At 42.1% G+C, this 24,411-nt stretch overlaps 1 protein-coding gene across 11 annotated transcripts in view; it reads left to right on the top strand.

Annotated features, from left to right (window-relative positions):
• Positions 1-22,224, top strand: part of LOC116929505 (pleckstrin homology domain-containing family G member 5) — an 80,734-nt gene extending 58,510 nt beyond the window's left edge. For 7 of the 11 annotated variants that reach the window (XM_045169726.1, XM_045169727.1, XM_045169728.1 and 4 more), the window contains 25 exons: positions 1,440-1,509; positions 3,700-3,832; positions 4,793-4,874; positions 15,005-15,298; positions 15,468-15,562; positions 15,674-15,813; positions 16,120-16,202; positions 16,330-16,548; positions 16,677-16,795; positions 16,900-17,035; positions 17,259-17,459; positions 17,574-17,684; positions 17,767-17,916; positions 18,100-18,345; positions 18,425-18,867; positions 19,058-19,114; positions 19,243-19,398; positions 19,491-19,672; positions 19,970-20,227; positions 20,360-20,565; positions 20,645-20,771; positions 20,859-21,094; positions 21,168-21,266; positions 21,367-21,524; positions 21,586-22,224. In XM_045169726.1, the coding sequence (XP_045025661.1) occupies positions 1,440-1,509; positions 3,700-3,832; positions 4,793-4,874; positions 15,005-15,298; positions 15,468-15,562; positions 15,674-15,813; positions 16,120-16,202; positions 16,330-16,548; positions 16,677-16,795; positions 16,900-17,035; positions 17,259-17,459; positions 17,574-17,684; positions 17,767-17,916; positions 18,100-18,345; positions 18,425-18,867; positions 19,058-19,114; positions 19,243-19,398; positions 19,491-19,672; positions 19,970-20,227; positions 20,360-20,565; positions 20,645-20,771; positions 20,859-21,094; positions 21,168-21,266; positions 21,367-21,524; positions 21,586-21,595 (4,011 nt within the window). In that variant the 3' untranslated portion in view covers positions 21,596-22,224. Of the gene's footprint in view, positions 1-1,168; positions 1,349-1,439; positions 1,510-3,699; positions 3,833-4,792; positions 4,875-5,773; positions 10,048-15,004; positions 15,299-15,467; positions 15,563-15,673; positions 15,814-16,119; positions 16,203-16,329; positions 16,549-16,676; positions 16,796-16,899; positions 17,036-17,258; positions 17,460-17,573; positions 17,685-17,766; positions 17,917-18,099; positions 18,346-18,424; positions 18,868-19,057; positions 19,115-19,242; positions 19,399-19,490; positions 19,673-19,969; positions 20,228-20,359; positions 20,566-20,644; positions 20,772-20,858; positions 21,095-21,167; positions 21,267-21,366; positions 21,525-21,585 lie in introns of those variants that run through there. The other 4 variants (XM_045169754.1, XM_045169722.1, XM_045169725.1 and 1 more) reach the window with 4 other exon arrangements.
• The last annotated feature ends 2,187 nt before the right edge of the window (positions 22,225-24,411 follow it).

Consider the following 24,411-nt stretch of genomic DNA (forward strand, 5'->3'; position numbering starts at 1 on the left):
GGCGGAAGCATTGGCCATCAAAAGAACAGATTCGTGATATGAAAAGAAAAAATGTAAACGAAAAAGCGTGTTCCAGTGGGTTGAGATTGCGCCATGTCAGCGCTGCGAAACGCACGAGAGACAATTTTCTTCTTCTATTTTCAAAATTGGCGGGCGCGTTTACGCTTTAAAAAAAAACGAATAAAAGAAAAGCTTTGTCACGTTTCTCCGTGCTCGTCCTTTCAATCACCACTACCGACGGAGAGATCGCCAAGATGTTAAACTCATCAGCTGTGCTCGACAGTCATTTGTTTGGCTACTTTGTTTCTCTCTCTCTCTCGAAAAAAAAGGAAAATAAGAAAGTCAAAGTTGAGGGATAAGAACGCGGCGGCGGTAGTTTGCTGTATGACTATATAGCCTCGTAAGTGTCTGCGTGATGCTCTGCCGTCTTTTTATTCTCTTTCTCACGCTGCTTTCCACGATTCAATTGCTTTCCTACCTTTGTCGCCGTCTTCGTTTCCACCATTTCAGTTTCACTTTCTTCCATCTTTCTCTAACTATATGCACAGGTTTTTCAGTTTTATGTCCGTGATTTGGCTAAGCCTTGCCTAATTGCTCTTCCAGTATCTTTAGCCGGTTAATAAAGATAATTTCGTGAGCTCTGAAATGTATATCCTTTTTCCCTCGTCTTTTCCCATCATATATAGCCTGTGTATTTTTTATATGATGCACCTCGCCCTATCTTATATTTTGCCCACTTCTTTCCCTTTTCTTTTTCCCGCAGTGCGGCCGTCGACGAGACAAGTTGCCGAGCGGCGATGATAAGAAGAGCATTGCCAAGTGCTCGCCTCGCTAGTTTCGTCCTAGTAGTTATGCGGATAACAAAACGGTTGATTATGTGCATGTTGTGTGTTCATCTACTCGACAAATGCGCAACAGCGCCACTGGCACCTGATACAGAAAGCCGTGCCCGCGTGAATTTTTAGTTGGGCAGGGGAGGGAGGGGAGGTGCGGCAAAAGGATGGACAGCGTAACCGATAGAGATTCCTCGAAAAACAGATGCAACAGTGTCGAGAAAGAAAGGGAATTTTTCATGTTAACCCTGAGCGGTGCCCACTATCGAAAGCGTTTTTGTAGCCATTGTTTATTTGGCCATTGACTGCGGCGTCTTCTTCTTCAGTAGTTGTTATTGCCGACGTGAAAGATGAAACTAGCGGACGTGTTTGTTCCCTCTCTGCTGGATACGCTAGCCAAAAGCGATCAGACATGGAAACGGTTGTCGAAAGCCAGTGGACAAAAGAGTCTTTTTGGTCACCGCATCGATCATGTGCGGCCCGTCTCGCTCAAGCATTATCGCTCTTGCCTTGCTGTAATTTTTGGAATCTCGTCTTTCTTGTTGCCGGAGCTTTGAGCTTTGCACCAAATGCTAATGAAATTTTCTTTTTCTTTTTCTAATTCAGGAATCCCCGATTGTTCCAGAGGACCAAGTGGCCAGAGTCAATCCACCGGCACACAAGACGCATCCTGACGGTAAGTGGTCATCAGTGCCATTCTTACGCTCGCCTTAATTACACTGACCGTGTAGCCTACTAGCCCATAGACAGACGGAAACGGTTATCTAAGAAATAGGACCAAGTTTACTGAGAAGACAACCGACGCTCAATAACAAAGAGAGGAAGAAAAGAAACAGAAACAAAAAAAAAAAAGAGCTCCCTTTACTTTATCTGGTCAAAACGAAAGAAAAGCTGTTCCTTTTATAGGTGAAATACGCTGCTATTAAAAAAAGCCGGGACTGATTGGACTTTTTCGGTGCAAAGTAGAACGAGGGTGGGCGGGCGAGGTCGACAACGACACGAAGACCCAGCGGTACCCCGTTGGCACATAGCTGTTTGATTACATACCTCAGCGACTGATTGCTCCGGTGCTGCGTGCTTCGTTTGCTCACGATCGGCTATCGCCAGTTCTCATTAGTTGCACGTACACGCCGAACGGCAAAAACGAGAAAAACACAAAACAAGGAGGAACGAAGATTACACTCACGATTTATCAAGACAAGTTTCAAAATGAAGACTAGATAATCCAGTCGTCATCCACTTGGATCTGGGCCATTGTTGGGTTTACCACATTTTTCCGGCGATTTCTGAATCTCTGCTTTAGCAGCATATAAGGCCGTTGCCGTCTTTCATGCTTTTCCGTTAATGACTACTAGGCCGCGTAGGGAAATTGGGTCGAGCTCACTACTGTACTTCGCCAGTGTCTCATCTTGGGGGTCACTAGCCGTGCCCTTTTAATCATCAAGATAGGGAAGGGCTAGAGACATTACGTGCGCATTTTGCTGTTCCCTCCGTTCGCTTTATCAGTTTTGCAGACGCGTTCTTGTTTCCTCATTTTTTTTTTTTCGCCCTCATCATGTCGCCAAAGTAGCTGACAAATATTTTTTTTTTTCGTTTAACTATTCCGGTCTCGTTGCGTCGTTTTTGTGTGTGTGCGTTTGTGTCCTTACTTTTCTTGATTATGATAATTCCTTTGGGTACGTTGGCTACTATGCGTTGTGACGTGGCTGTGGATGGCCTACTGAACCTGTTGCACGCTACAAGAAGGAGGGTGAACAAAGTGGTTGTGGCCTGAAATACACTTGCCACACGCATCAGGGCTTCTCAGCATCAGCGAAGACGACGTCGTCGTTATTCGGTTTATATTTAGCACCGTCGCGCTTTCTTCATTTTTGTCGGCGCGTGAAGATGAACACAACGAAGTACGCCCTGGAAGGATCCCTAAAGAGAAAAGAAACATTAAAGGAAAAAGGAAAAAGGAATACTAAGCAGTTTGCGTTTTTAGTGCGTCGCGTAATGGGTATTCTCAGGGCTCGGTGCGTACTGTTTGCCTTAGTGGGAAAGAAAAATTCAAATGAGCTTTATCTTGTGCACGGACAGAGTAAAAAAAAACCAAAAAAAGAACGGGTAAGAAAAGGAAACAAAAACAAAACTGTGAGACGCTGTTAGTTTGTTTCTTTTGTCTTATCTTTTAACCTTCTTATTATTCCTTGCAGTTGTTGATTTATTCTATGCTTTAAAACAAAGAGAAAAGTAAGAGGCGCGGTGAGCTCAATCTTATCAGGATGCAACACCATTTCGTTAGCGAATCCAGGAAACGTGGACAAATTCATTAAAAGAAGACCTAAGCTCTCGTTAGGGCGACGCTAGAATCTGGAACGGTCAACCAGCTTTCGCCTCCTTCCGGCCGTTCTAGACGGGTGGCGTTATACAGGCGTGACTGCGCCACCGCTCGCAAACCTCGTGTTGCTGTTTACTGTTGTGCAATGTTTTCGGGACTGGGATCGTGCGTGGGAACGTGATTCGGTGTGGAAGGCACCTTTCAGCAGGGCTGTCGAACCTGATCTAGAAAACGGCGCACGTCTCGTCTTTATCGTTCGGTTGCGACCTTTTCGTCACGCCTATTCATTTAATTGAGGTCTCTTTCAATCGTGATAAGCTCTTTGAAAAAAAATACGGCCGCACGTCAGTTCGTCATCGTCTTGAGTTCGGCATGTCAACCGCAACCCAGGAAAAAATGGCGTTTATTTCTTCGACTTCTAACCCTCACGACTTAACCAGAAAAAAAAAGAAAAAAACTTAAGTGTTTGGTTTCCTCATGACGCATTTTGTGAATTCATGTCTGGAGGAAATAATAATAATCATTACCTCTCATTTGAATGCGCAGGTATTGGACACCAGGTGATAAGCAAAGGTTCTTTGGCGTTGGCCGTCAGCTTGCCATCCATCAATAATTTCCACTCCGATGCGGAGCTCGAGGAGTTGAGACCCAGCGAGGAAGAGATTAGTGGCCTCAGAAGGTAAATGCTCAGTCTGCCATGTCGGCTGTTTTTCTTGAAAACTAATTTAAAGAAAAACATTCCTAGAACTGTGAAAACATTTTCCGGCAAATTCGAATTTCCATTTGATAATCCATCAACTTAATGACGATCATTAGCATAAGCTCAGTTTGAGTGGGTCACCCCCTTTTTTTTTTTTTTTTTTCTTGCTGGCCCTCTTGTAATCACAAGACCTACAAAAACCCCAAACAGTCTGAAGGATAAAAGAAGGCAAATGTATATTTCTTAAACTATAAAAAGTGACAAATAGGATGATGCAAATTGGAGAGAGTGGATAGAAAGGCAAGTAGATTATACGTATTTGCACACGATTATCTACAAAACCAATCATAAGAGAAACACCTTGAATGAGTTCCCTTTAATAGCCCGTCCGTTCTCTTTTGACGCGAAAGTTTCAACCACTCTTTAATAAGTGGGCGTTAAAAAGCCATCCATTTTCATCAAGGATCTCGCAGCCACGGCTGTCAGCGAAAAATAAAAAGGGGGGAGAATTGAACACTCGTTATCAAAAGTATTGACGCCGTGATCTTTTCCATTGGCCCGGATTTACAAGTTTCATTCGGTTCGTTGCGCATCAGGACAAGTAGCTTTATAAATTTATAACCGAAATTTGCTGCGTGAAAATGCGACATAAAAAAAAAACAAATGATTGGATGGCCTCTTGGGAAGAGTTTTATTTCTGTTTTTATTGTGGGTGAATTTTGTTTGTTGACTTTACCTTCTCAATCCCGGTGCCGGCCACCGCCGCCATTAATCTTCTTTCATCCTTCGGCGTCACGCCGTTCTCGTTGTGTTATGATGTGAATAACGATAGTGCATTTTCGTGTTGTTGTTTGACGCACTGTTAACTTCGCTGTTCGATATACTTGCGTTTTTTTTTTCCTATTATTTTGTTTTTACAAATGTGTTTTGCCTTTTCAGTAACAGTCCGAAACGACCGGAGCAACAGCGGAGAGTCACAAAACTCAAACGGAGAAAAGCCTACTATCGCCACAAGAAAGATGTAAGTCACACAAATTCACTTTGTTATTGTCCTTATTTGTTTTTTTTTGTCGAATGGAGAAATGCATTTTGCACGTCACACGGTCAGCGGTGATAAGACAACGAAATAACAGAAAGATGATTTGCTCATTTGCTTCCTATTCTCTTGAATTTCAATATTTGCGAGAAGTGTCTGGTTTTCTAAGTAAAGCGGGAATGGCTGCGTGGAAGGCCGGCCAGATGAATGAATGTACCGGCCTCATTATCATACTTGGCATGGTATTGAAGTGACGTCGAGGCGGCTTTAATTTTAATGAGCTGTTTTACCTTGGAAAGCTGTTTTACAAAGGAAAGGTGGGTATTCCTACAAGCGGCGCTTCTGTCGGCAGACGACGCAGAGAAACAACTCATTAGTGCCCTCCTTCTCATTTCTTTCGGCTAGTCGTTTTGACTTTGCAATATCCACGGCACAAAATTTACGTTTGCAAGCATTATTAAAAAAAATAATAAAAAAAATAGCCGACATTGAATATTTTGCTCGTGCAACAGGCCGCTAGATGGCTTTCTAAGACTACATAACGAGCGAAGCTTGTATGTCCCTCACATCGATGTCGACGACGGCTTATAAGATCCTTTTCTTTAGTAGAAGTTACGGACAAATAAAAAGTCGGGTGATGGTTGGCAGAAGTAACGTTATGTAAGACTGAACCCCGTGACCCAAAGTTGCGCTATGATACTGTGGCATCGTTCAATTACCGTTCGACCTGACCCCAAACAGTAGATGTGCCCGCCATAATAGATTTTTTTTTACTGAAACTAAACTTTAAAAAAAATAAAAAAGGCCTTATCTTAAATTGCACTGTTCTAGTCTCGAATATACACTTATCCACTTTTTTAAAAATACGCCTACAAAAAAAAAAAGAACTCGGCGATTCGTTTCGACTGTATGTAACTACATCTCCCGACCTATTTTCCCTGCTCGCTTTATTTGGTTTTGGTCTCATTGTTATGCTTCATCATCTCAAGTGCTCGTCTGGCCTCTACTTCTATAGTCAACAAGCCAGTCGTGATGGGCCCATCGGCGCCGAGTTGCGCTTCGCCCCCCCTGTTTTGCCTCGGTTGGGCTTGTAGAATTGACGGCCTTGTTTTTCGGTTTGCCGCCACCCTCGTCAGTGTCTAAATCAAGTCGCGTGCGAGGGAGTGTGTTTTTTCAGACAAACACTTCGATAGACACTGCTGGAAAAGCGACAAACGCGGCCCAGCACAACCAGCAGGAAAACAGTGGGCGACGTCAACTTTGTGCGTCATAGTGTTAATGGAAGCGAAAACATTGTATGCTATCTTTCAAACTGCACAGTCTGGTTTCGACGCCACAAGAAAATGGCTTTAAAAAAAAAATGCGAAAAAAAACAACAACAACATAATAACAAAAGGGCCGAATTGAAAGATTTATTCATACGTACCATTTAACCCGCATTTCAGTACGTTCTTCTTCCCAGTCGAAAATTGAGTTCGTGGAGATAAAGAAAAGGCAGCTGGTGGAGATTACGTACTATATGGTCCTCTAGGCTAGTCATGCGCCCCTTTTTTCTTTTTTTTTTTTTTATCCCGTCCATGTCAGGCAGTCACGCAGTCCCCGTTCGATATAGGCCATCATGGATAGAGTTTTTTTTTCTTTTATTACATTCCTCTTTTTCTCTTTAACTTTGGCCGTCGTATTTTAAATCCTGCTTGCCGCTCTAAAGGAGTCACAGAAAGAAAAAAACAAAAACAAAACTTGTGTCGCCAAGAAAGAGATACCACTCGTCTGGGGAGACAAAATAAAAACAACAAGACCAACTAAAAAAAAAAAAAAAAAAATGGCGTCGCTGTGAATCCAACGTCCTCCTCCTTCGCTGCCGTCCGGAATGTGAACCTACTTATTTGAGGCGCTTTCTGGTTGATTGTGTTATTTTTGGAGTTTCTTGTGGATTATTTTCCCCTGAGCGACATACCCCTTAGCTCAATTCCACTTTCATTAGTAGTACACAGCGTCCGCGCTGCGATTCTTTAACAGAATACGTAGACCGCGGAACTGATCAGACAAGCTTTTAATACCTTCGACTGCTTAAGAAAATGAATTATGAAAAAAATTATCGGTAAGGGATTTTTTTTTTCTTTCTTTCTTATTTTCATTTTATTTCACGTGTTCACATCGCTAACATAGCGGCATTCTGTGACGTTTGAACCGCGTAAAGTGATGCCAACATTTTTGTTTTCATTTTGTTTCTAATTGGCAGCTACTGATAATGGTTTTAAAAAAAAACAGTGGTTCACACAATGTCGTCAAAAACTAGGCAGCCGCAAGTAGAAGAGTGAACAATCCGCGGATGATGGTAAAAAGCCGTTCGGATGGAGTGAGGGATATGCAAATGAAGTGACGACGATGCCATTCAACACGTTTGCACGTGAAAGGTTCTGCATATGAAATCGTTCAGCCGAGAAGGCGACGAGGAAATCGGAACAAATAGATTCAAACGAATTGGAAATTTGAGCATCTTTGAAAGACTGAGTGCTATCGATTTTTGACAATAAAAATGAAAAATGAAAAAAATAAATTGTCGCGGCTCGGTCGTGTTTAAAGCGATTCAATCATGCACGTCTTTCCAACATGTGCAAATCAAATGAAATGTAAATAAGCCAAGTACAAATAGAATTTGGGACAAGGAGAATGACGTTTCGTTTTGGCTCTCGTCCGACTATCGTGATAGAAGCAAACCCAGAACGACGAAAGGAAACATGGCCAAACAGGGTAGTTACGTAATATTGCCCTGCCAAAGAGTATAGGACTACTGTATATCTATTACCCGTCGAATTTTGTCAACTTTTCAAAGAGGTTTAGTGGGTCAACCATTCGGCGCCGGCGCACGGATAACATTGGAAACGAAAATTCTTTGTCCGACAGTTTTCCGTTGTTTGCGTCCACTTCCAGAAGATGCGGATAACATGAGTATAACCTTACTGTCAACTACTGATCACATCCACCGTACGCAAGGGAAAAAAAAAAGAGAGAGACAGAGGTTCAAAAGGAGAGCGGTTTCGACAGAAACCACGTCTGGCATCTCAGGAAAAAAAAGGGTTTAGATTGCTGAGTAAGGCAGAAAGAGGGGTGGTAGGTTAGCGCAAAGAGGTTCGGTGGGTCGGGATTCGAGCCGTACCGTCCCGTTGCCTTGCCTCTTTTCTTCGTTCACGACCTCAACCAATTTGGTGCGCTCAGTACTGAGCGGCAGTTCTGCTAGAACGGACGCACTTCTCTCTGTTACGTTGTTTGCCGCTGCTCTGTTTCGTTTTCGTTTTATTTTGAGTAGAACATTGAGAGAATAATAGCCTATACAACAGTAGAATGGGCGAAGCGGTTATCTCTGAGTGTGCGACAGCAATTTTCTGATTAAACGCTCAGCACCTTCCGTGTTCCGTTTCCTCCAAAGTGTATTCGTTCGCTCTCTTATGTGTTCTCCTTCACCATCACCTGTGTGGATGTGCGTCCATTATTCAGTTAATTGGTGAACCTTTTTCTTTCGATTGTTCGTGAAAAGATTGACTCTCAAATCTTTGATAGAAATGCACTATTTATATCTGATAATTTGCCCGATGCTTTGCGGAGATTAGTGCAGAAGAAACGACACACGTCGAGTGTAGCCTGTTTTAATGACAAAAGAAAGAGCAAAGAAAGCTGTAGAGCCCGTCAGTCCCTTTTTGTCGCCCTGCGGGGTGAGCTTTAAAGAAAAAAACATTTTCCGGTCGATTGGTGGATCGGGTTAAAAGCAAGTCAGTGTCGGTCGTGTTGTTTTTTCTATCCCGGTCCTCATCATCCCCGTCACTTGTTGTAGCCAATCGAAATCAGCCGTTTTGGGGGCAAAACATCGACCAATATCCTTGTGGACGTCCGTACCTTATTTTGTTTTTATTTATTTATTTTTTTTGCCTGGCTAGAAGTTTTTTCTAGCTGGTTCTTCTCAACCCCGACCAATGTTATTTCTTGACTTTTTATTTTTGCTTTTATCTTACCGACCCTTCAGTCCCACCAGCACTCGTCCTACTACTTCTCCGGTCGCGCTCGCTTTAGTGTTTAGTTCCCGGTGACGACGACGCCTTTTATTCCGTCACTTCGACGTCAATTGAAAGAAGAAGAAGAAGAAAAAAAGACATAAAAGGGTAGGAAGGCAGTAGAAGAAAGAAAGAAGCGCTTCTTAATGGGACATGGAATGGATTGGATGGAATCGCATGGGCCGAACGGATGTTGGTGACAGTGTTAATCATGGGCATCGGTCCAGGCTGTGAAGTGTGGCGTGCCGCTGAAGATCCTTAGTTGACGTTCATCTGCCATTTTCTGCAAATGACTGCGCTTGCATTCTGCCACATTTCGAACGACCTAATGGGATCGAAGGCGCGAAAATCAGCTTTATTGTGCATTGCGGCGTACAGTTCGATGGTCCCTTCGTGCGTGATTGTCCGTTGATGAGACGCGGTCCGTGACCAGATCAATCCTCGTCGGGCATTAGCGGGTGAAAGTGTTGAAAAGTAGCCACGGTGGCGTCTTGTGCTGGCGTCCATGCACTCATCATCAGCAGCAAGTTGGCGAGTAAATCTGGCAACGAAAAGGGTAAAGTGATTGGAGCGGAAAAGGCGAAACAGAAAGCTAAAAGGGAACCCGGAATAAAGTAGGCCGTGGGCCGGTGCTAGGGCGTTCTAACGCAATACAAAGATATCGCTGCAACGATCGATTGAAACAGTATCGATCCTAGTCGCCCTTCTGCCCGTGTTTTTATTCTAGCTCGTCTATTTCTCACTCGACTTTTATTTCCATTTTATTTGATTCTTGAACTGGTATCGAGTGCGTTGGGGAGGCGGAGAAGCCGTTAAGTGTGGCAAAGTGGAGTGTGGGTCTTTTCATTGCCCCAATCATGGGCAGCGAAAAGATGCGCACCGACACCAAATTGACGATCGGCTTACGTCGACTGACACCCGAACTCTTGCTACCGACGGATGCGTCTCCGGTGCCCAACTTGGTCACCACCCGATCGGTTAGCCAACCTAAACTGCACGAGCCACAGCAACGGCAGCAGGCGCACCAGACGCAACATCACACGGACGATTTCCTACATTCAACCATGAAGTTGTTTCTGCTGGTCACGCCTCCAGCCGCTCGGATGCAGGTAGCGTGTCCACTATTGGCGTTACCCAACAATCAATGCATCCGCCTGCTCTCCAGTAGTTCGTCGGAGGACGCGCTTAATAGCAGCCAATTGTCTTTATTTGTTTATTTATTTATTTTGAGATATCGTTCAGTTCACGACGCTCATTTACATTCCAGTTCATCAGCTGGTCATCCGAATAATCAAAGAAAAAGGAGAAAATTTAACAAAGGGAAATACGTCGAATTAGACGTGGATAAAAGAAAAAGGGACCTTGAAAATCAATGAAAGTGTAGAAATGATTCGAATACCATCGACATGTAGCCATTGCGTGAATTCTTTTTTCTCCTACGGGAGCTAAACTACAACCAGCAAAGGGCTTGCATATGTTAATGCGGCGACATTTCCACTTCATTGCAAAGCAGACGATTGCTTCTTCTGCAATCGTCTTGACTGTCGTCTCGCTTTTCGACTTTTTACTTCTCAGCTGTCTCTGTTTTCATCGTTCATTGCCCATCTCTGCCTTATCCGCCCCTATCGTCCCTATCTTTTCGAAACGGATGGCAGGACTCTCCGATCGAAACTCGTTCAGATCGAGTGTTTAAAAAATGCGTTGAGGAGATGTTCCGTTTCTTTGCTTTACCCTCATCGGAAGAAGGATTTTCTTTCCCTTCTTTTTTTTTTTTACCATCATATTTCCAAATAAAGAATCCTGACGAACGACTACGTATATACGTACCTTAGTATGTTCCTATTGCGCGAGGCTATGCGAACAGCTGGCACGTATGAGCTTCTGACTGGATTACATGCCGACTGGGTAATATGCATTAGGTAACTCGGCTAGATTTTGGGAAAGGAAATCTGTCGATCTTATTGGCAATGAGCCCACAAATTTAGGGTTCTATGTTAGCAGGATTATTGAAGCTGGGGCGAGACTATTCTACCGCAATCTTCTTTCCACGTTCTCTCATTTATAGAGAATCGCGCGTGACTTGTGGTGAATGTAACGAAATGATTAGAGAAAACGAAAAAAAAAAGAAAGCCAAATTCAGATAGATGAGGAACAACAACAACAACAACAAAAAAACCCGAAAACTAAATGAGATGCCAACTGGAGCTAGTAGCATGCGCGCAATCCTGTACATAGTCACTAATGAAGATGAATCGGCAAATCGAGGCTACGAGCAAAACTATTGGGGTGGTGACATACCTTCACGGCATATTACGAGATGATTCCTTATCTAAGCGCATCATCTTTCAGATTTTTTTTTTCTCATTGGAGCGGCTAATGACAAACCTCCTTCTGTCATTGTTGGCCTAAATTCCTCCCCTTCCCCTCCCGAAACGTGAATCTCCACCAAAGATTATGTTTAACGGCCATCTACACGAGCGTTTTACACGTCTAAAATGTGTAGGAAAAAACGTTGGGTTCTCGAGTGATTTTGCTAATTCTGACGATCTATAACTGACGCAAAAGTTATGCAATCCCATCCGCATGTTATTTGGGCATGTTTGTTGGAAAATTGATATGTGTAGTACATGTTGAAAATGTAAAGAGAAGGTTTCGAATGTAGTCTGTCTATCGAAAAAAAAGCCTCATAAGCGAGCTCGTTAGTATCTCAGTAACATTACATTGACGAGTTAGAAAAAGAAAACATAGAAAACAAAACAAAACAAAAATGAGGCAGCCTGAATCGTTTCTCCAGATTCTTCCGTCGTAGTGGACGGAAATGGAGAAGGTTGTGACAGCAAATGTTTTTGATTGATCAAAATATATATTGCATGTACCACCACATATTAACTTTGTGAAGAGCACATACATCAGGCCATTGAATGTATTCAAGAAGACTAGAAGGAAAGAAACGACAACGAACGGAACGCAAAGGCAAAACGGACGATCCATTTGCTTATCGAGCCACTCTGCTCTTGCATTCTCGTACGATGTCAAACGTCACGCAACCTCTCGTGCGCAACCCCGTCTGGTCAGCCACTCTTTTCCATGCGACAGCATCCATTTTGATTTGAATTATTGTAGAGCACAGTACTTGACATATGCAAGTGACGGCGAATGGAATATTGCATTTTAAAGAGAATACGCCAGAACTGCCCAAACATTTTTGAATAACCTTACCCCCATTACATACTTTGTACTATTTGTACTGAATCGAACGTTCCTTCTATTTTTCGTCCTTCTTGTTAATGAGACACATAGTAGACCGAGGCCGGGAGCAAGGCTTCCAGTTGATTATAGAACGCGCTGCCTGTTTGGGTGCTTGATACTTTGCGGGACAAAACAAAAAAAAATTGTGTGCCGAAAGAGTTAAATTACTGCACCATTTTTATCCAAAGAGAAAATACGGCGTCGATATTGGCCGAGAGCATTGTTAGCGTCTTGATGAGGACCTTTCACACATGGAGAGTCTTTATTGCAAAGCCAGCAGGGCCTCCTATCCGATAAAAGAAAAAGCAAAAGTCAAAGAAACCGAGAACAGGGTGAGAAGGACGTTGAAACTGTATTGGGTATTGAAGTAGAAAATGGAAGTTTGCCTGATTTAGAGCTGCATTCTAACGGTTCTTTGTTGTTTCTATCACACCCATTTTAAAGCAAATGAAAGCGGAGAATTTTAAAAATGGAAATGGATTTTTGTTTTTGGAAAATGTAATGCTACACTTCTTGCTTCACCTCGTTTTAAAATACCCTTTGCAGCCTTGACTTTCTTCTTCATTTTTAGCAATTAACTATCGTATCTTGTTGATGTGAGTGGATTCTGACATCATCTTGGCCAGTGGGGTGTACGCCATAACTGTAATTATGAATATTTTAGTTATCTGTAACATTTCCTCGCTCGTTTCCGTCCATTTTACGTGAGAAAGCAAAAAGTGCCCAACGGACCATTCCACGAATTCTGTCGGCTCTTTTGTGGTATATCGAAGCATCAAAGACAGCCATTCTAGCGTATAAATGAACCGTGGAAACTACAGAGCGTTTAATATGGGTACATTCTCACCAATATTGAGTGTTTGACACTCGACAGTCAGTCGCGTACAAAAATTCAGATGCATTTCAGAATAGGTTGACTTGGCCTCTTAACTTTCAATGCTATTATTGATCATTGTTTTAGTAAACAATTCGCTTACGTGTGCGCACTCCGGCTATAACCCTATTTCTTATTTCTCCGAACTGGTGTTCCGTCTTCTCCGTTTCCACGTTATCCATTTGAAACGCCGATTCTTTACCCCGAAATCCCAGCCATGACGCACTAGTAAATGCAACCCAAAAGCGGACTTCTTTTGTTGCGAAGCAATGCAAACAGATATGAGGAAGATAATGGGCCAATGACGTATATTACGTGAAGAATCATCAGTAGTAACTGTATTGTTGTTTTCAGTTTAAGTTTGACCGTTGTCTCTCAATGCCATGACCTCCAGGCACAAGTTACGTTAATTCGGGAACGCCAAAGGGTTTTCCAGTTTCCCGAGAGAACCAACAGTAGAGAACGGTGCAAACTGTTTATCGCAATATTGGTAAATCACGCGGCAGACAAGCTAAAGAGCTTCCCTCCTTCGCTTTGTGTGTTCGCATAAATACGCATAAATCCACGGTGAATACAGAGCAATTGTCCTGGCCTTTACGTCAATGTTGGCTAGAAAAAAAGGGGAAGCGATCCAGCGCCGACTATCCGTCTGTTTGCGTAGTAACGGGTTGTTTGATGTCTGTTCGCAGAGGTAATGTCTATTTGTGAAAGGAGTGCTCGCATGATGATGGACGATTGGGTGCTAGAAAAAGGCTGTTCTTGCCGGTATGGACATCCACTTCAATCCAATATCTTTTGTTGTCGATGAGATTTCATGGTGGGTCACAGAAGTTGAACAAGTAGCTGATGCTTTGACGCCTGTTCGTCTTCCTTATTTGATTGTTTCGAGGCGTATTTGGGTATAGTGCGCCAATCGAGTTTTGATCAATCGAGTTATCTCTCCCCTTACTCGTAAAGTTTTTTCAACGTTTCTATCCGCATGTGTTTGCAAGCAAAATCTGGTTGACGGTGCGAGTCGAGATATCGTCGAACGGGTTTTAACTATACTTCACAGTTCCCTCTTCTTATTCTTTTCTCCACAAGTTACGCAATCTTGTGATATTTATTGTAACATTTGTCTCTCTTTCGTTGATTGCCGTGTCTGGTTTCTTCTTCTACTTCCTTTTTTTTTCTTCTAATTTTTACACGTCGGCTATACGCATCAAGATATACCGAAAAAGTTAACAATCAGTTCACGTTCATGTAGTTTTATGTCCAATTTGGCTGTGGAAAAGGGAATGAGACAGCCTTGATTTGGTTTCCTCGTTCGCCTAGTTCTGCATCCTTGTTCCCTATACTTGCCCACGTCAATGTCTACTGTTGTTTCCGTCTCTTTGAGCCAAACAGGCAGGAAAAAAAGTTTGAAAAATAGAAAAGGAACGAGAATAGAAACGAGTAGCTCCCTGAAATGTCGGTACAATAATCGAAGCGGATTTCCCCTTTTCATGTATTTAATTCACTTTCCATAGATTTTTCCCCTTTGCACCGCATTCGACCGGTGATCTACTTTTTTCTACCATTTTCTCGACTCTATCGATTGACGGACGCAAGAACCAATAGAATCTCGTAGTGGAAGGAATCGTCTTTTCTTTTTCATTTCTTTTTCTCATTTTTTTTTTTTTTTTTCTTTTGGCTTGTCTTCTTCTCTTACTCCTTTCTGCCTGCTTCGTTTTCATTTGTTCACTAATAGCTCGACCGGAATGAATTGAACATGGTTTCAAGCTCTTCCTTTTAGCTCTACCTTATTACGATTTGGATAACATTTCCAATCGATTTTAGTGTAATGATCGTTCGAATCCCAGCTACTATATAGTTACTGTAGCTTTTGCCATGCTTGGTTTACTTCACCATTGACATGTTTTTAACGAACAGCGCCCTTCTATTTTCTGATGGAATTCTTGCAGGGTCGTTCGAAAAGTTTGACTCACATCGACACCCTGGATCCGGGTATGTTGGTGTCGCGAGAAAATTCAGGGGATAGCCGATCGGAGCCGGATTCAACGATGCAATTGGCCGGTGGATCACAGGACCGATTGACGGTGCCGGCGATGGCGACTGCGGCTCTCTCTAGTCCCATCGTCTCGACCGTCGTGGCGTTGACTAGCCCCGCACCTATCAACTCTTCCGCATTAACTACGGAGGAACACAGCTCTTCCGACCCAGCCGTGAGACGAAGGCGATTGTCTAATCTTTACAAAGTAATTTCATCCATCGCTTTCATCGTTTATTTGATTAAAATCCTAGTATAATTTACTTTCTTAAAATATTGTCGTAAGTTGTATTCGTTACGAAAACAGCCACTCCAATCCGTGCCGATTTTCTCGTTTCGTTATTCCCGTTTTCTTTGTTTCCCTGTTTGAAAAATAGATCACGAGTTCGGAGTACTTCAGTGTCAGTTTTGACTGTTTGGAGGAGCCCGGACAGGAGGAATTTGTAGCCGCCTCAAAAGGAACGAGTTTAAGGTGGGTGTACGCCAGACGCAAAATAAGAATTCAAAATATTTGTATTAATTTCTTCTTGAAATACTATTTTTCCATTCCGTTTGTTTCTACCGCTATTGTCAATGATAACAGGGAGGCGTTGGCAGCCGTTTGCATGCGGCGCGGGGTTGATTTGTCAAATGTCAACGTTTATTTGGACTCCTCGAAAACACCCCTGTCTTTGATAACGACCGAGACTTTCTGGCTGGGTGGCAAGCACCTCAGGATCAAAGGTATCAAGTGAAAGCGGCTCCCGTAAGAATTTGAGATTAGGTTTCCTGTTCAACCATTGGGCGTTCCCATTCGATCAATAGACCAAAAGCCGGCGATAGTATTCCCAATTCCGATTTCCTGAATCCCTTTGACATAACTGTGTCACCGCCGATCTTTCTAGCGTCCCTATTCATTCATCCTTCCTTCCTGACATCCATTCTTCCAGTCTGAGCGCAAATGCGATTGCCTGAAGAACAAAACAACAAAAAAAGCTTTACATATTCACATTTGTTTCTCTTTTTGCTGCGGCGCTATTACAATTTTAGCTAAAGATGGCGTCAAAAGTCCTGTGCGGAACGTGGTCTCCAAGCCACTGTTGCAACATCAATCTTCAAGGAAAAGTTCAGGAGTAAGTTCACTTTTCATTTTGCCACTCTTATCATCACTCCCTTCAGTGCACTCGATTGTTTCGGGGGTTTACACATTGCGTAATGTTAGTGTGCCAGGATATAGTAATCAATTGAATTGATTCACAGAGCAATCGAAGTGGAAAGACGAGCCGGGCGCTTAGCGGAGCAACCAGTACCGAGGATCCGACGGCGCTCGGAGCCGATTGTACAACCCATCCTGTTTCCGGAAACCTGCCCATCAGCATGGCCAATCTAGCTAGCAGCGGGTCTCACGAGGGATCGCTCAAGGGCAAAGGCGCTAAAGCCACCACGCGATGGAGTGGTCTCTTCGGCTCGACGTACAAGGTGGGACATGAACACGTCTGTTATTTCTGACTCTTCCTGTTGCTTTTCCATTGTCATGTTCACATAGGGAACTTGAGTGTTATCATAATTGAACCATCGAATATAACGATCATGAATATATCTTTTAGGACACAAAAATGGACCTACTCGCTGATCAATTGAATGATTACAGCCGGCACGGTATACCGCGATTACCTCATCTCCTGACTTTCGAGGCGGACGAGGATACGGAAGAGGCACTCTACAGGTAAGGGGAACTGTGCTGGCATAACGTCATCAACTAAAAACGACGGCAGTTGTTGAATTCGTATTAATCATGACCTACTGCTTATGTGCTTGTGACACTCGTAGTTTGGAGGAAGACTGGAAACTGATCGTGATGGACTGGACTTCGCTACCGGAGCGACAGCGCCAACAGCAGAACGCCATTTGGGAACTCGTTCAGACTGAAGTGGCTTATCTGCGGACCCTAAAAGTCATCACTGACGTGAGTTTTATACGATCTATGTAGCTCTCTCTCTTTCGGTTTACGAGCCCTTCGTTTATTCTGGTGATGTGAGAATAGTGATGGCTCTGTCCCTTTTGGACTCGATCCTTTATACGACCTCTATCAAGAGCAACGCTGACTTTCGCTATTGATTCATTGTCATTTTGTGGGCGAGTGAATGCTTTATGTACATAACACGTTACATCTGGCTTTCTTTCTTCAGTTGTTCATGGCCTGTCTGTGCAATCTCCAAGCAGCCCAGATCCTCAACGAAATCGACACGGAGCGCCTCTTCTCCAATTTGCCGGAGATTTATGTGGCGAATAGGCAATTTTGGGCCGAGCACGTTTTCCCCATGCTCAAGAATGCACGCAGCGCCAGAGCTCCGCTGGATCCGACGTCCCTACGGGAAGGATTCTTAAAGGTAACCACACAAAAAAATGCAGCCATGCAAAACGACCCGTCACTGGATTTGACATATAGCTGTGAAACAATTTGGGAAGCGGATTTCAAACTAATTGACAAATCGTTTTGGCAGTTTGACGAGTTATTCCATCCGTATACCAAGTACTGCTTGGATCAGAGCCAATGCCAGCAATACTGCAAAGAGAAGGACCACGATAACGAACTTTTCAAAGCCTATTTAGCGGTAAGTTATGCCCTCGTGATTACACAAAAGATGAACATTGTTCTGACGTGCATTCTCTTTATGTTTTGGGTGCACCTAAAAGTGGTGCGAGACGCAGCGCGACTGCAACCGCCTTAGACTGATGGACATCCTTGTCAAACCTATGCAGCGACTCACCAAATATTCCCTCCTTCTCAAAGCCGTTCACAAGAAAACGGACGCTGAAGAACATAAACCCGTTGTTGTCGAAATGGTCAGTGTTCCTTTATTGGATTCTTTCTTTACAAGAAGAACTATTTCTTTCTAACTAGTTGTTTCTTTGTTTCTCTCGTTTTTCTGGCTGGAATGACACATACACCCGAACACACACACACACACACACACACAAACAACAAACGGAAAACAAAAACAAAAACAAAAAACAATCCAATAACAGATCCAAAGTGTCGAGTCATTTGTCGGTCAAGTCAACTCGGCTCTGAGGCAACGGCACGAACAGGAACGCCTACGTGAAATTCTTTCGCGAATTGAATCGTACGACGTGGTGGAGGCAAAAGACGAAGAAGTTGAACGTCTCGTCAAGTCTCATTGTGACCTGGATCTTACCAAGCCAATGCCATACTGTTCCGAGAACCAAAGGCGTTATCTGCTTATTGAGGGAGACTTGAAACTTCGCGATCAGGTATTTTTTAATTTAGATTTCACGGCGTAAAAAGAATGACAAGAATGGAAACGCTGACTACTTCTATTTAACTTAAAAGGGAACCTCGAAAATGGACGTCCATTGTTTTCTTTTCACTGACGTTCTGCTGATCTGCAAACCAGTTGCACGCAAGGCGGAAAAAGTCAAAGTAATCAGGCCTCCTTGTTTGGTTGATCGGTTGGTTGTCATTGAACTGACTCGCGATCCAGCCGGTCTTGGCCTGGTTTACCTGAACGAGCTGGGCACGGCGTCTGCTGCGTTTTCTCTACATGCCTCCGAACCGAAGCAAAGCAAAGTGTGGTTGGACCATCTCCGCAAATCGCAAGAACTTTATCGTGATGCTAAAGCGACAGCAGCTGCTGCGGCCGTCCATCCGGATCCTTCGCTTTATTATGACGAGGACGACGATCTTGATTATCCCCATTCTGCATTACTGGTGGCGCGCAGTCCTAGAGGCTCGAGCAGAGGAAGCCGTGGTTCCTCATTAATTCATTCGCACAGGTTAGAAGCTTGGTTCCAACACTTATAAGGACTACACGACACGCATAGATTACCCATTGTTTTGCTTGTACTTTTCCCAGTTAGTGCCGACTATTCTTTGATGTTTTCAAAACCAAAGTTTTCTGTTTCTTTTATTTTGGCATGCAATTCGGTCGTTTCGCGTGATCGCACGTATATTTATACTGCACAGGATCAGCCCGTCGCTCCCGTTCTTGACAGCTGAGAATGACGAGTTGAATGTTGCTGTGTAAGTGCACGTTTTTAAGTTTTGTTAGCCCTCGTGATTTGCCTCTTTATTTTCTCGCTGTTAACAAACATCTTATGCTACCAAGTAATAAGCAAATTACCTAGTTTCCATTTCTCATCATTTTACAGTGGCTCAGTCGATATGAATGATCTAGCGAATGCTAATCGAGGCAACTTGGTGGACTCGTTGGAAATCAAACGAACTTCGAGTGCGTCGTCTGAAGAAAGCGGACCGCATGCGCCTCCCACAGCGGTCAAACAAATCCCATCTCCACGTACTGACAGGTACGTTGACCGAATCATAAACTAGTCCGTAAAGTCTCAGATAAAGTCCCATTACTGTGTTTAATCTTGACTCGGTTTGTGGTTTTCTGTAGACGTTCCATAGTAGGTCGATCGCTGCATCATTCCATGTCACCTGTTCCCACGCCGAACACGCTGACGGTACAGGTTCCGCACGTCAAAGCCGTTTCCAATCAAGGCCAGTCGTTGCCTAATCTTTTATCGATCGCTGTGCCGGTTCCGGTCACTCCAGCCTCAGGAACTACCTCGGGAATGGGTAAATACATCATTCTTTTCGTCTTCCCTTTCTTCTACTTCAGGGTTTGTGCTTCACTGCTTTCCCGAGCACGAAGATATGATAGTTTATTACAATCTTCAATCCTAGAAGTAACCCTTGTGATTTTAATTTTCTCTCGACATGACTTCCTGCTTATTAGTTAGCTGGTTCTTCTGAAGAATCAAACCAAATCAACCGGCTTCTAATAATCTCTTCTTCGGAGTCTTTATTTGCTGGTTTTCTTTTTGGCATATTTCTGACGCTGTGACCGGGCTTTTGCATTGGTGTTATCTGTAGGGTCGTCGCTTAATGTGTCCGGCCGTGTCCACTCGCCTTCCGCTTTAAATCAAAGAGGCGTTTCATACCCTCCGCCTTCGCCACGTGGTCTGACTCGAACACAGCCCGTACCGCAGTCCCGCAATCCTCCTCTCGTTAAAACCCGACGTTTGGCTTCTGTAGCCGGGCTCGTTAATGTCAACGTTACCGATCCTTCCAACCAACATTTAGCTACGTGTGAAGCCATTAATCCGAATGTGGAATTAAGAACTTTTACAAGTACGGTGACTGGTCTTCCGCTTTTTTAAAACTTTTCTTCTCGTGTGGTTATCGCAGATGATTCGGTTTTTGTTTTCCCTCTTCTATTGGCTACCAGTTTAGTTAAATTTCAATGGCTTGTGCAAATCTTAGACGGCGTAGCTGCGACCACCCCCGAAATTGTAACCGAATCGTTTGATTTAAACGAAGTTGGGGCTGAGTTGGAAGACGAATTAGTCGATCCTGAATACGACGATCATCGCCAAGTTCTAAACGCCGCGCTGGCAAAGCGTTTATCGAGAAATGAGCGTTTAGACCACCGAAGGTATCATACGGCTGGAGCCATCGAAGACATCAAGGTAAAAATTTCGTTATCCACCATAGTTATTTGTAATGCATTCAACCCATTAATCCAATCTCATTTCCGGTATCCTGCAGAAACAAGATGCCAAGAACAACAGCATCCATAAGCGCCTTTCTTGGAACTACGGACAGCAAGCAAATCAAACAGTATCCCCCAGTTCTAGCTTGTCAACGAGTAGACTTCTCCGTTCGGGCTTAATGGGTACGACGCTTCACTTTGTCTCCGGAAAAGAAAAAAATGTTCATTTATTTCCTTTTTTGTTGTTGTTGTGTTGTTGTTGTATTTTAGGAAGCGCTACCAATTCTGATTCAATGCTCAGCTTCAGTTCTAGCGGTGTTAGTAGTACCGGATCTTTACATCTGAGTACAGCCTCAGAGGTGGAAGACGTCTTGGAACTTGAACCGGACGTAAACTATAAAATGCACATCTCGTCGACGTACATATGCAACTCCGAACTACCCAAAACTGAAGGAACTCACGTCCAGGTGCGACCTTTCCAGGATAAACAATCTCACAACATTCTGGTAAGTCGGACGCTACGTCACTGAAATATCATATGTCAATCTGTTCTTTACATTCTTATGACATCAACAATAGCATTCTTCGCGAGCGGCGCCCCCACCGCCACCTCCACGAAGTCTCCCTGTACCAGCATCTTTACCTTTGTCCGGAGATCTTCGACTGGATGTTTCAGAAGTAATAACCGATACAGTTTAACACGATTGAATTTATTTTTTTATTTTTTTGTATAGACAGTGAATATCTTTGCTTACTGATTGAATTTTTATTGGATTAGGTTTGCGACGGAATTTCTTCCGTGCAGATTACCGTATCAGGCGCTGAATGTTGCTCATCCCCCAATGCAACTTCACCAACGGTCAATGGAAAACCATCGCGTGCAGACTTAATACGTATGAAAGATCTTATTATGGGAGATACATCAATGGAAGCTTCGTAAGTGTATTGGTTCAGATTATCCGAATGGTTATTTACTAAACGATATTTTTTTTTCCAGGGAAGTGTAACACAAAAATTGGGGAAAACTTTCCAATTGTATTCCAAAGAACAAAAAAATCCCACTGTATCCCCCCAACGAACTCTGTGTTGGTTGAAACCCAAAGAGCATTTGGTGCAAGGACGCTTGAAGGACTCCGATGTCCAGCTCGTTGAGGATCATACTTATTTAAATTTTTGTCATAAAATGCGTCTAGAGACAAATGATTGACACATATATAATTGCAACTGAATTTTAACGTTATTTCGTAAATGATTGTGATGATGCATAAGAATTTCCATTTAAATACTTGTTTTAATATTTGTGGCGTCACGCAAATAATTGTCTACCTACGTTTTGTATCAATATTGGCTTTTGGTGCTGTAAGATCATGTTTCTTTCTTCATTTTCTCAATTTCGTCTCGGTCGTGCACCTTGTAATTGATGTCTTCTGACTAGTCAGCTACTATTATTTCATTTAAACATCTTGATTGCTTCCCTTTTGCATTTGAGGGAGGTCACTTTCCTATGCATATCGCATTATCAATGCGTTACTATTTTGCTTTGTATTATTCAATTATTCCGTATTTTAAAATTTAATATTCCTCGTCTCTCCAGAACTTCTGAAATTGGACGAATAAACCACATTTTGCATCTTAATTCCGTGATAAAGAAAGTTTCTTTACGCCATATGTTCTTAGTAGTGTCGAGTTGAATTTGACAAAACCAAGCAATTTTGATCGGAATTTCCCGATAGGGATTCTCGCAAAACGAAATTTTCCGATAGAGGTTCTCTCAAAACATCACACGATTTCGATTTAGTCATTGAATTGCTCGTCAAACCAGCCGTTTAAAAAATAAACGAAAAAACAGTGCTGTTAGCGCACCAACTTAATTTATGGTTTTTAACGTTTAAATCAAAAACTATAAGACCAATAGAAAAATAAACCTGATTTCCGTGATTTTCATTCAATTCTAAATCGAAATCGTGTATTTTAAGCAAAATTTGAAATTTGGACAAAAAAGAAAAAGTGGAACGTTTTTAACGTTTAAATCAAAAACTATAAGACCAATAGAAAAATAAACCTGATTTCCGTGATTTTCATTCAATTTTAAATCGAAATCGTGTATTTTAAGCAAAATTTGAAATTTGGCCAAAAATGAAAAAGTGGAAAGGGTATACAGCCTTCCCACTTTTGTCAAAATCGGCCAAAAACGACATCTCTTGAAATTCTCCAAAAATAACACGATATAATCGAAATTGAAGGCTGATTTCGATTTAGTCATTGAATTGCTCGTCAAACAAGCCGTTTTTTAAAATTACCGAAAAAACAGTGCTGTTAGCGCACCGACTTAATTTATGGTTTTTAACGTTTAAATCAAAAACTATAAGATCAATAGAAAAATAAACCTGATTTCCGTGATTTTCATTCAATTTTAAATCGAAATCATGTATTTTAAGCAAAATTTGAAATTTGGCCAAAAATGAAAAAGTGGAAAGGGTATAGCCTTCCCACTTTTGTCAAAATCGGCCAAAAACGACATCTCTTGAAATTCTCCAAAAATAACACGATATAATCGAAATTGAAGGCTGATTTCGATTTAGTCATTGAATTGCTCGTCAAACAAGCCGTTTTTAAAAATTACCGAAAAAACAGTGCTGTTAGCGCACCGACTTAATTTATGGTTTTTAACGTTTAAATCAAAAACTATAAGACCAATAGAAAAATAAACCTGATTTCCGTGATTTTCATTCAATTTTAAATCGAAATCGTGTATTTTAAGCAAAATTTGAAATTTGGCCAAAAATGAAAAAGTGGAAAGGGTATAGCCTTCCCACTTTTGTCAAAATCGGCCAAAAACGACATCTCTTGAAATTCTCCAAAAATAACACGATATAATCGAAATTGAAGGCTGATTTCGATTTAGTCATTGAATTGCTCGTCAAACAAGCCGTTTTTAAAATTACCGAAAAAACAGTGCTGTTAGCGCACCGACTTAATTTATGGTTTTTAACGTTTAAATCAAAAACTATAAGACCAATAGAAAAATAAACCTGATTTCCGTGATTTTCATTCAATTTTAAATCGAAATCATGTATTTTAAGCAAAATTTGAAATTTGGCCAAAAATGAAAAAGTGGAAAGGGTATAGCCTTCCCACTTTTGTCAAAATCGGCCAAAAACGACATCTCTTGAAATTCTCCAAAAATAATAGGAAATAAACTGATATCGAATTTGAAGGCTGATTTCGATTTAGTCATTGAATTGCTCGTCAAACAAGCCGTTTTTTAAAATAACCGAAAAAACAGTGCTGTTAGCGCACCGACTTAATTTATGGTTTTTAACGTTTAAATCAAAAACTATAAGACCAATAGAAAAATAAACCTGATTTCCGTGATTTTCATTCAATTTTAAATCGAAATCGTGTATTTTAAGCAAAATTTGAAATTTGGCCAAAAATGAAAAAGTGGAAAGGGTATAGCCTTCCCACTTTTGTCAAAATCGGCCAAAAACGACATCTCTTGAAATTCTCCAAAAATAACACGATATAATCGAAATTGAAGGCTGATTTCGATTTAGTCATTGAATTGCTCGTCAAACAAGCCGTTTTTTAAAATTACCGAAAAAACAGTGCTGTTAGCGCACCGACTTAATTTATGGTTTTTAACGTTTAAATCAAAAACTATAAGACCAATAGAAAAATAAACCTGATTTCCGTGATTTTCATTCAATTTTAAATCGAAATCGTGTATTTTAAGCAAAATTTGAAATTTGGCCAAAAATGAAAAAGTGGAAAGGGTATAGCCTTCCCACTTTTGTCAAAATCGGCCAAAAACGACATCTCT

Source organism: Daphnia magna, linkage group LG1 (genome assembly GCF_020631705.1).
Source record: "Daphnia magna isolate NIES linkage group LG1, ASM2063170v1.1, whole genome shotgun sequence".
In the NCBI taxonomy this organism is placed as follows: domain Eukaryota; kingdom Metazoa; phylum Arthropoda; class Branchiopoda; order Diplostraca; family Daphniidae; genus Daphnia; species Daphnia magna.